Source organism: Brassica napus, chromosome C7, assembly GCF_020379485.1.
Source record: "Brassica napus cultivar Da-Ae chromosome C7, Da-Ae, whole genome shotgun sequence".
NCBI lineage: Eukaryota > Viridiplantae > Streptophyta > Magnoliopsida > Brassicales > Brassicaceae > Brassica > Brassica napus.
In genome coordinates, this window is record NC_063450.1 from 8,989,339 (window position 1) to 9,001,000 (window position 11,662).

The following is an 11,662-nucleotide window of genomic DNA, read 5'->3' on the forward strand; positions in this document are numbered from 1 at the left end:
GCATAAGCTTCTTTCTCGGTCGAAGAGGCAAGAGACGGGAGACGGCAGCCTGCAGACCTCATGCGACCAGCGAGGGAAATTAGGTAACCTTGGGCCGCAAACAAAGAACCATCTCCTTCAGGAACAAGCCTAGGACGAGATGGACCGGGCAAGGCACCCTTCGACGACCGACGTCGCTTGCGAGTCGCAGCAGCGGTCTCGTCTTCCGAGCCGGGGCTCAACGAGACAGGAGACTATCTATCTTCCGAAGCATCTTCATCGTCGGAGTCATGAATCGAGATCAAAGTAGGTCTACCAGAAGCTCGGTTCCTCGATGCAGACCCAGAAGTACGAAACGAAGACCTCCTCACAAGCTGTCTAGCCAATCGATCTGAAGACTGAGCCTGAACGGAAGGAGTCGCAATGACTTCCTGGGACTGTTCCGCCTCATCCTCAGAACCCCCAACCAATGAGGCCCTGTTGGTCCCCTCTGGCATGGCGAAGGCAGCTCGAATCCGAGTTTGGTCAAACGAAGACCAGTTCGAACGACCTCTCCGAAGAACCCCGATCAAACCACGAATCTCGTCCAACATCAAAGAACTTCCGGAAGGAGCTGAATCGATCAAAGAAAAACAAGAAATTGAGTCACCAATTCCCCGACAAAGAAGATCGACACATAGACAAAAAAAAACTAACTGATATTCTCAGCCCAACTCCGAGAAAGCTGAGAGAAATCGAATTCGCCAACTGACGCTTGATCCACCTTATAAGCGAAAAACTGCTCGCGCCACTTCTCATCGCGATAGGGGATGTCCTCGATGATGTGGTGACCTTGGCGCGGAGACACAAGGAAGGTACTAGGATTCTGCTGGTTCCGCTTCACCAGAACGAGGTGTCGGAACTCACCAAGGCCAAAAGAAAGATCTTCCTCCCTAGCCCTAACCAAGAACACAACAATGTACCTAAGGAAGTTCGGGAGGATTTGAGTGAACGATAACCCAAGCTCCGCCAGAATCTCTAGTATGGGCTCCGGAATCGGGAAGTTAAGACCGCAGGAGTGAAAGAAAGAAAGATAGGCTCCGCAATAACCTTCCCGTACAGTTTCGGGAGTCTCAGTCGTGCCGGCTAAATCAAGAACGACGGTGCGATCAACCCCGTACACCTTGTAAAGGTCCTCAAGATCATCGGTCTTAGTAGTCGGACGAGGGAAACTGAATGACGAAGACATCTCAAGCTCAACGATCAAAGAATCTCAGGGTAAAAGAAAAAAGAGACGAGAGAGAGGAAACAAAATTGAGAGAAGAAGAAATCCCTCACGTATTTATAGCCACCCCAATGGCTCTATCATCATTCTCAAGAAAGATAATGATGACCTAGGCTACGCCCTAGCGGCGGCTGATATAGCCGTTGCGGAAAAAAATAATAAAAAAAGGGGAAAAAAGCGCGCCAAACAACGGTTTTTTAAAGAATCACCATTAAGTCGAATCCGAGCCGTATCGATTATTAAGCGATGAAGCCCGAGTTAAAAGCTAACCGCCTCTTTTCTTTTCGATCAAATCAAAAGAGACTGGGGGACAAATGTTGGACGCAATTTCGGTCAATACACTAATGGGCCGCGATCAAAGATATGGGCCGCGAAGAACTAAAGCCCACAGCAAGCGTTCTAGCTCGAGACGGAGACTTCCAGGTCCCGGAGATCGCAGAACAAGAAACGAAGATCGCGGAGCAGTTACGAAGATGACGAAGTCGACTCACTATAAAGAGAGAGGAACAAACATGAAGCAAGACACGTTGAAAACCCTAGAGAGAGAGCTACACACATACATCGACCTTGTTTTCATTCCCATTTTAGATCCTTTCTTTATCGGTCTCATTTGTAACATTCGATCTAGTTCAACTCATTGTACTCGATCTTATTCATCAATAAAGTCCATTTTTATCTACTGGAAACTGATTACATCGTTGTATTCTAAATATATCGTTGCCTACATCATTTATCTTCCCTAGATTAAACTCTCGATCACTATAAAATACTTAGTGTAGATTTTAGGATCTACAACGTCCTAATTTGGATATTTTTTTTTAATTGTTTATTATATTTATTCCCATTTTTAATATTTAAAGTAGTTTTAATTTAAATTATATTTTCTTTGATTAATCAATGCCTAATTTTGGTATTTTTAGAAAAAAATATACAGTAAAGACAAATTAAGGTTGGTTTTATAACAAGGGGACAAAGATTGTGTTTTTTTTTGTTCTATTTTGGTAAATTCCCTATTAGATAAGAGTAAGTCGAATAAGTTTTTCTCTACAGTTTTTTCTTCTTCCTAATAGTGATTTTTTGTTTTGACCATTTTCATCGCCAGGTTTGGAAATGATGTAAACTGGATGAACTCATTTGTAACATCCAAAACCGGCTCCTTTTAAAAAAATTAAGGGGATGGGTCTTTCTACGCCACAATGAGAAAAACCTAGGGTTTCTCACCCCTCTTTCTTATAAATACAAGCCTCCACCCCCCCCCCCCCCCCCCCCCTCCAAGTTTCTCATCAGAAACTTTGAACGAAGATCTGCAGAAAATCTCTGGAGACAGGAAGCCCTAGCCGGCGACTCTCTCTCTCCTCGCGCCGTCTCTCTCTCTCCGAGCCTCTCTCTTCTCCGTGCCTCTCTCTCTCTTCGCCGTGAGCAACCGTGAGTGGTGGTGGTGGCCGTGTGGTGTGTTGTTGCCGATCTCGAACTCTCCTTCTTCCTTGTTTCAGATCTACTCAAATCTAATCTTAGGTGAGGTGTTTTGAACCCAGATCTGTTCTCATGCCCTTTTATACTGTTGTATGAGGATCTAGGATTGATTAGACCCTTATTGAAAGCTAGGATGGTATATCATGTTGCATAAGAACACTCATACTGTTAAAGGAACCTAATGGACTGACTTGTGTTGATGTGGATTTCTGATTTGAATGTGTGACTTGAGTGTTTGTGAAAGCTAGGTGTTTAGAAAGAATTAAACGTAGGTTCCTAGAATACTGCTAACCGGTCCGGTTAGACGAATGCTAAGATCCATGTCATTGGAAGTTGTATGAATTGAGTGTGACACCGAGAACGGGTGGCGTCTAGTAATGAATGAAAGTGTATAAGTAAGGTTAAAAAAAGGAAATGAATCTGGTTAAAGGAAATGGAAATGAATCCGGTTAAAGGAAATGTAAAGGTTAATAAAAATAGGTATAGAACTAGACACCAGTAAGGGTGATGTCTAGGGACACTGACTGCGGCTGGGAAAAGAAAGCGGGGCTGAGGGCCGTGAAAGGACGGCGACCGCGACAGCGGTTTCAATGGCGCCGGTTAAGATCGAGTTAATGCCGAGTGGTGGCAGGAAGTGATCAGCCGAGGTGGAACCTCATCTGGACCTGGATGTTTGCACATACCGGCGGCTGATTGGAAGGATGCACGCATGTTTAACCGGAAAGTGATTCCTTGCGTGTGCATCAGAAATCTAGACTTTATAAGAATCTAGAGGTTATAAGAACCAAGTTTTAAGAACCTAGAGTTCTAGGATAAACAAGAGTCAAAACTAAGTGTGTGCTTGAGTGGTGACTGAGATCCCACAATGATTGGTTGAGTGAAATAAAATTATATAATCTTGTAGTTAAGTTGCCTCAAAATGATGATATACAGTGGCTAGTCAATTCTCTTTCGCAGCAGTATAAAGGCTCATGCGGAGAGACAGGTCTAGAATCACTTCACTGAGTAGTCCCACCATTCTCTTTTCATCCATTTAGCAAAACTGTAAGTGAAGTGTCGGAAATGGCCGTGATGGATGGTTTGTAACAAAGGAAACGCAACAGAAGTTCTTGAGACCTGTAACAGGACACACGAAAATGTCGGATATGTAGATATGGGTGCCCTTAACCCCGCACTCGGTAATCCCCGGTAATGTTGGGAGAGGCGGGTGTTACATCATTGTTTGATAGGTGTGGAGGAGTTAGCGAAACTCATCTCCATGATCAAGCTAGCCATTTACATGTGGACAATGAGTCAATGATATAATGTTTGGCACACCGTGATTTTTGTTTCGACATGATTTGGTAGGTTGTTATAATATTATTCCAGACATAATTATTAGCTGTTCGAATATTTAAAAAGCAGACATGGTTGTTTAGAGATGTAATATCAAATGTCAAGTTTCATCAACTTTCTTAAGAAATTTACGTCGACAATAGATCAATTGTACCACACACACCTATATTTGCTGTAACGAACTTACTTTTTTATGTTGTATGTATTCGGCTGTCATTTTCAGGAATCTAATTTGCAAATCTTAAACTCTACTCCACCAAAACCAAATCATGTCTACTTCGTTATTAATTATTGAATGTCAAATTCCATCAGCATTCTTAAAAGTTCGATAATTTTGACGTAGACAATTAATATCTCATACTACAGTTATAATATATTTATTGAACATTTTTCCTTTGTTTTGATCTGTCATTTTCATGAATCTATATTACAAATGCTTAAACTCTACTCCACCACAACCAACCAAACGAGTCTTGTCTTCATAACCTAATTTGCTTAACAACCTTATCGCCTCACTAACAACTCCATCACCCAAAACTTAAACACCTTTAGCTATGCCTATAAAATCTTGTTAATCTTCCATCACGTAAGAAACCCAAACTATTCGCTCTAAATACATTCTTAAATATTTTTAAGAATCTTGTCAGTAATTAAGATTTCCAAAAGTTGGCCGAAATGAATGTCTATTTTCTCAGTCTCATTCTTACAGTCATTTTAGTGATTTCATTCAACACTGAAGCACTTAGTCCTCACTACTACGACCATTCATGTCCACAAGCCGACCAAATAGTCACCAATGCAGTCAAGAAAGCCATGTCAAATGACAAAACTGTCCCTGCCGCGCTCTTGAGGATGCATTTCCACGATTGCTTTGTTAGGGTAGCTACTACTTGCACACCACATTCTTGTAATCTTTCAATAATATATATATAGTGAAGAAGTAACGCTGTTGGAGAATATTTTTGTTGATTAAAGGGATGTGATGCGTCAGTGCTGTTAGACTCGAAGGGAAAGAACAAAGCAGAGAAAGATGGACCTCCTAACATCTCACTCCATGCGTTTTATGTGATTGACAATGCAAAGAAGGCATTAGAAGAGCAATGTCCTGGTGTCGTCTCGTGTGCGGATATCGTTTCACTCGCTGCAAGAGATGCTGTCGCTCTCGTTAGTCTCTTACCATTTTACATATTATATACTATTTAATAGTTCTAATAATCCATATAATTCATTTGTATGGATGTTATGATAGTCTGGAGGGCCTACATGGGAAGTGCCAAAAGGGAGAAAAGATGGCAGAGTATCAAAGGCAATAGAAACAAGACAACTACCAGCTCCTACTTTCAACATCTCTCAGCTGCAACAAAGCTTTGGCCAAAGAGGCCTTTCTATGCACGATCTTGTTGTTCTCTCTGGTATTATACATTTTCTCTATCCATTAAATATACAGCGCAAGGATCATATCGCTTTTCCACCTAAATGCTCAGCAGTGTCAACCAACAGAGTGCCTCGATTTTGATGTCCTTGACATTCCAATAATGCACTTGCAAAACTTCATTATAATATGTATGTTAAAAATGCCAAAAACTATAACATACATTATGAATAGAAAATGGGCGTTTAGGCTGTCATCGAAACAACATAGTTATTAGGTGGATACTGATCAGTGTGTCTAGTGATATTTTTTAACGTTTCAATGGACAAATACCATAATAGTTTTCTCAATATGTTTTTTTTTTATGATACAAGAGTATTAACATGGAATGTTTTATGATATTGCAGGAGGACACACACTTGGATTCGCCCACTGCTCATCGTTCCAAAATAGGATTAACAACTTCAGCACACAAAAACAGGTTGACCCAACATTAAACCCATCATTTGCGGCCAGCTTGAAAGGAATTTGCCCAGCCCATAACAAGGCTAAGAACGCTGGAGCGACTATGGACGCTAGCACGACATCATTCGACAATATATATTACAAGATGCTTATGCAAGGCAAATCGCTATTCTCATCAGACCAAGCACTTCTCACAACACCTTCTACAAAGAAACTTGTGGCCAAATACGCAACTTCCATGGAAGAGTACGAGAGGGCTTTTGTGAAATCCATGATCAAGATGAGTAGTATCAGTGGGAATGGTAACGAGGTCAGGCTTAATTGCAGGAGGGTCCGTTAGAGTCTCAGTCTCAGCATTCAACACCAAGTTCAACATTTTCATGTCTTTGTTTTTCTATCTCAACATATTGGTTCTCTGTAATTAGGCCTTTCTAATGATTAAGGCCTCGATCATGTATCAAAATTATTCTCTTCTGTGTGTAAGGCAGTTATTTACAAGTATAATATATATAAATAAATGTTTTTCTCCCAACCCCACCCAAAATAAATAATTTTGGTTAGTAAACCTTTTAGCGATTAAATGACCATTTGGTCTTGGAACGATTTCAGAAAAATGTGTTAAAGGTAACTCATAAAATATGAAAGGTTTTTTTTTTTTTGAAAAAGTATAAAATATGAAGGGTGCAATATTTAATCTGTTATATATGGCTCAATTATTCTGAGAGCATTTATATTGTAAGATTCATTTTCTCTAGGATCATGCAAATCCCATATATATATTAAAAGAGAATCATTACAACATTTTAACTATGACATGTATCAAAAATAGAATGATTCTTAAATTCTCTAGATAAATATATTGGTCCACTAAACATATAATATATATATTTTTCATTAAACTAACCATGAGATTAATTAACAATCTACAATTATTATTTTTCATTCTTTCTTTAAATAAAAGCTACGAAATTACCAAAATTGAATAAAATATATATTTGACAACTAATGATTTTAATAATAAATATTTGACAACAATTTACATATCTTCCATTATTTTTTAATGTTTTAATATTAAAATAAATTAAACAATAATATTAACCATATAATAAAATTTTAGATTTTTTCGTATATGTTATATTTTGAATTTTAAAAAAACAGCTATAGATAACGAAAATTGTTAAAAGTCTCACACTGAAAATTTTATCATCTATAGTTTAAATGTTTTTGTTGTAAGAAAATAAAAATGATCATAAAACCATATGAGTAAAAATCAGATTTAATAGATATTCAGATTAATAAATATAAGGCTTATGAATGATATAATTATGGTTAAACGATCAAAGTTTGTATTTAACAGTTATATTAGAATATACATTTCATTATGCACATGTGCGCGGGTAATCACCTAGTATTTAGTATAATTATTGTATTGATGGAACATGATTTTTTTTGTCATCAACTTATATTGACTCATACTGACTCTGTAAACCAAACTGGAAGATCTGCATCTATGTGAACGACGAAAGACGGTTGCTTCCTGACACTACGTGCTAGGCTATCCGCCTTTAAGTTTTGCGTTCTGATCTGAAAAAACTTCCTTTCAAAATCTTAATATCTTCTAAATAGCTTGCAAAATCGGGCAATTCTTCTTGTTCTGAAACCATCTTCACCAATTGAAAACAATCCGTTGCAAACGTAACCTGAAACTGTCGTAAGTTCCTCATACATTCCATTGCCCATAATAACGCTCCCATCTCCGCATGAAGAGGGGAGAGACTAACCCTAACATTTCTCGCCCCCATCAACCCATCAAAACCCGCTAGAGTACTAAACCAACCTTGTCAAGAGAAAATATCATTCTCTTTCCAAGAACCACCTGTGAAACACCATCTTCCTGGTATTGAGGGTAGGGTCACTGCCTCTATGTGTGGTGGTATCCGCTGTGTGTCCAATATTTGTGCCTCAGCTCATAGTGTAGATTATGTTTCTGGCAATTTAAGTGTGTCCCTGGTAGGGGTGGGCGTTCGGGTAACCGTTCGGGTTCGGGTCTGGTTTTACGGATTTTCGGGTATTTCGGTACAGAGGTATAGAACCCGTTCGAGTATTTCTGTACTTCGGGTCGGGTATTTTTAGTTCGGACTCGGTTATTTCGGATCGGGTTCGGATATTTAGAAATTGAAAAAAAATTAAATTTTTCATTTCTCAAATTTCTTGTATTTAAAAATATAACTTTCACTTAACTAATTATTTATTTTTAATAGATTGAATGGTTAATAGATTTGGACATAAAATTTTGAAACTAAAAAAGACATTAATTTGGTTATTGTGTTTAAATTTTGGATGTAACGTTTTGTTAATTCTTGAAATAAAAAGTTTGACATGCATTCTAAGTGAGTAGCAAATCATTTTCTCCGTAATTCTATGTATATCATATGAACTTAAAGTATGTGTAGTTACAATATAAATATTTTATATAAAATGAGAGATGTAAACTAGAAATATATGGTTAATTATACATATGTTCGGTTATCTTCGGATATCTATTCGGGTTCGGATATTACCCGTTCGGGTTCGGATATCCAATCTCCGCTAATTCAATACCCGTTCGGATACTTTGCTACTTCGGTTCGGATTTCGGTTAGGGTTTTTCGGATCGGGTTCGGGTGCGGTTTCGGATATCAGGTAAAGTGCTCACCCCTAGTCTATGGGATCAATGCCCAGATTACTGAAGACTTTGTTATTCCGTCATTTCCAAATGTACCATAGAATCCATGCAAACCGATAATCATCCATCTGCGGGAGAACTCGCCAAAATAGATGATCCATGTTTCTAAAGAGGGAACTTGTTGGGAAAATAGCTGGATTTGAAGGTATCGTAGAAAGGGCCCAAACCTGAAGTGCTGGAGGACACTCGAAAAACACATGGTTTATCGATTCTTCATCGGCTCCGCATCTTGCACAACATATATCCCCTTGTATCCCTCTCGCTCGCAGATTTTTCATAACTGATATACATCATGACACCAATTTCCATAAGAAATGTTTTATTTTTGGTGGGCAGCGTATTTTCCATCAGAAAGCCTTTAATATGTCAATTGTGGGTCCAACCAGTATTGGTGTTTTTTCCTTGTCTGGATAAACCCGTTCTATCTGATATCCTGATTTAACCATGTATTTCCCATTTTGTGTGAAATGCCAACCATATCTATCTACCATCTGACTTCTACTCAGTGGTATACTTTCGATAATTTTTGCATCCTTGGGATCCACTAAAGCCGAATTGCCTGCGAGTTCCAAGTTCGCGAAGTGGAATCAATGAGAGCCATGGATCATTCCATACAGATATATATGATTGTGATCCGACCCTTTTGATTAGTCATTTGCTTACCAGAGATCTAGCTCATACTATACTCCGCCAGCCATATGACGGAGAATATGAACGAATCGGTTCAAGGGGTGAGGCATTCCTGTAATACCGACCTTTGAAAACTCTAGAAAATAATGTATGAGGCTTATCTATCTAACGTCATAACTGCTTACCAAGCAACGCTGTTTTGAAATCAGTAATATCTTTAAAACCCAAACCTCCTTCATTCTTATTTACACAAACTTTATCCCATGATTTCCGGTCTATGTCTTTTGTGCTTCCCCCTGGACTCCTCCAAAATTGGGCTACGGCACTTGTCGGTTTCTTTGCAGTTGCCTTAGGTAAACGATAGCAAGACATCACATGATTTGGTAATGTCGTGACCACTGACTTAATGATCACCTCCTTTCCTCCTTTAGTAAAAAATTTAAAAGTCCAACCATTGACTCTATTATTTGACTGATCCTGCACAAAGCTAAAAGCTTGTATCTTGGAACCTCCAACATTTTCTGATAGACCTAGGTAAGATCCCATTCCCCCTAAATTATGGACACTACAAGAAATCACATACTTAGCGAGGAAATTTAACGAGGAAAAACAATCCTCGTAAATTTACGTCGATTTTACGAGGAACTTACGTGGAAAACTAAAGTCATCGTTATTTCCTCGTAACGTAACGACAAAAGTGTTTCGTCGTAAAGTGGATGTAATTTAACGAGTATTTTACGAGGAAAAACAATTTCCTCGTAAATACGACGTAAACTTTGCGTGTTATTTACGAGGAAATAGTTTACGTGTATTTAGCGAGGAAATTTTGAATCCACCAAGTTAGCTTCCTTCCATACCCTCGGATGAGAGATTCAGGTATAAATTGGTTAGCAGTGATCAAAGTTACACCTCGAGGACGAATCATCAGTGGAGAAGAACCACCATTGCAAGAAGAACAGATAAATGAAGTCGAGGAACCTGAACAAGAAATTGATGACATCCTTCTCATTGATCCGCATAATCACGAGTACGAAGATCTTACCGATGATGCCACAGACGAAGCTGTTGAAGACGAGTTTAATGAAAATGATGATGTTTCTAGTGATGACGAGAATGTCGATGTATCCGATTGATGTATTTGTTTTATGAATAAGATGAGGGAGTTTGTTTTATGAATAAGATAATGTGGGGTTTGTTTTATGAATAAGGTAATGTGGGAGTTTGTTTTATGAATAAGCAAATGTGGGAATTGTGGTTTGGAATAGAAATAAAGATGGGGTTTGGAATATATGAAGTAGAAAATAAGGAATATGGGGTTTGGGGTTTGGGGTTTCGGATTCTAGAGATTTAAACATAACACTCGTTAATTCCACGTAAGCCAACGAGGAAATAACGACGAAATATTAAAATAAAGAACGCATGCTCGTTAATTCCACGTAAGCACAAATCGTCGTAAAGACCACGTATAAGAAATCGTCGTAAATTCCACATAGGCAGAAATCGTCATAAAGACCACGTATAAGAAATCGTCGAAAATTCCACGTAGGCAGAAATCGTCGTAAATACCTCGTAAGCCAACGAGGAAATAACGACGAAATTTAAAAATAAAGATGGAGTTTGGAATATATGAAAATAAGGAATATGGAGTTTGGGGTTTGGAATATGGGGTTTGGGGTTTCGGGTTTCGGGTTTGGAGTTTAGAGGTTTCGGGGTTTGAGGTTTGGGGTTTGGGGTTTCAGGTTTGGGGTTTGGGGTTTGGGGTTTGGAGGTTTCGGGGTTTGAGGTTTTGGGTTTGGGGTTTCAGGTTTGGGGTTTGGGGTTTGGGGTTTGGGGTTTGGGGTTTGGGGTTTGGAGGTTTCGGATTTTAGGGATTTAAACATAATATTCGTTAATTTCACGTAAGCACAAATCGTCGTAAAGACCACGTATAAGAAATCGTCGTAAATTCCACGTAGGCAGAAATCGTCGTAAAGACCCCGTATAAGAAATCGTTGTAAATTCCACGTAGGCAGAAATCGTCGTAAATACCTCGTAAGCCAACGAGGAAATAACGACGAAATTTAAAAATAAAGATGGAGTTTGGAATATATGAAAATAAGGAATATGGAGTTTGGGGTTTGGAATATGGGGTTTGGGGTTTCGGGTTTCGGGTTTAGAGGTTTCGGGGTTTGAGGTTTGGGGTTTGGGGTTTCAGGTTTGGGGTTTGGGGTTTGGGGTTTGGAAGTTTCGGGGTTTGAGGTTTGGGGTTTGGGGTTTCAGGTTTGGGGTTTGGGGTTTGGGGTTTGGAGGTTTCGGATTTTAGGGATTTAAACATAATACTCGTTAATTCCACGTAAGCACAAATCGTCGTAAAGACCACGTATAAGAAATCGTCGTAAATTCCACGTAGGCAGAAATCGTCGTAAAGACCACGTATAAG

At 39.0% G+C, this 11,662-nt stretch overlaps 2 protein-coding genes across 2 annotated transcripts; one reads left to right on the forward strand and one right to left on the reverse strand.

The window, feature by feature from the left end:
- Positions 1 to 233: 233 nt before the first annotated feature.
- LOC106350831 (meiosis-specific protein ASY2-like) lies at positions 234 to 1,207 on the reverse strand. Its single transcript, XM_013790670.1, has 2 exons — positions 676 to 1,207; positions 234 to 592 (listed from the first exon to the last, which is right to left on the reverse strand). Exons 1-2 carry the CDS (start codon positions 1,205 to 1,207, stop codon positions 234 to 236), a joined length of 891 nt encoding a protein of 296 aa, XP_013646124.1.
- Positions 1,208 to 4,595: 3,388 nt separating this feature from the next.
- Positions 4,596 to 6,420, forward strand: LOC106352321 (peroxidase 64). Its single transcript, XM_048762816.1, has 4 exons — positions 4,596 to 4,930; positions 5,027 to 5,215; positions 5,301 to 5,463; positions 5,831 to 6,420. The coding sequence occupies exons 1-4, from the start codon at positions 4,727 to 4,729 to the stop codon at positions 6,226 to 6,228; spliced, it is 954 nt and encodes a 317-aa protein (XP_048618773.1). The 5' UTR covers positions 4,596 to 4,726; the 3' UTR covers positions 6,229 to 6,420.
- The last annotated feature ends 5,242 nt before the right edge of the window (positions 6,421 to 11,662 follow it).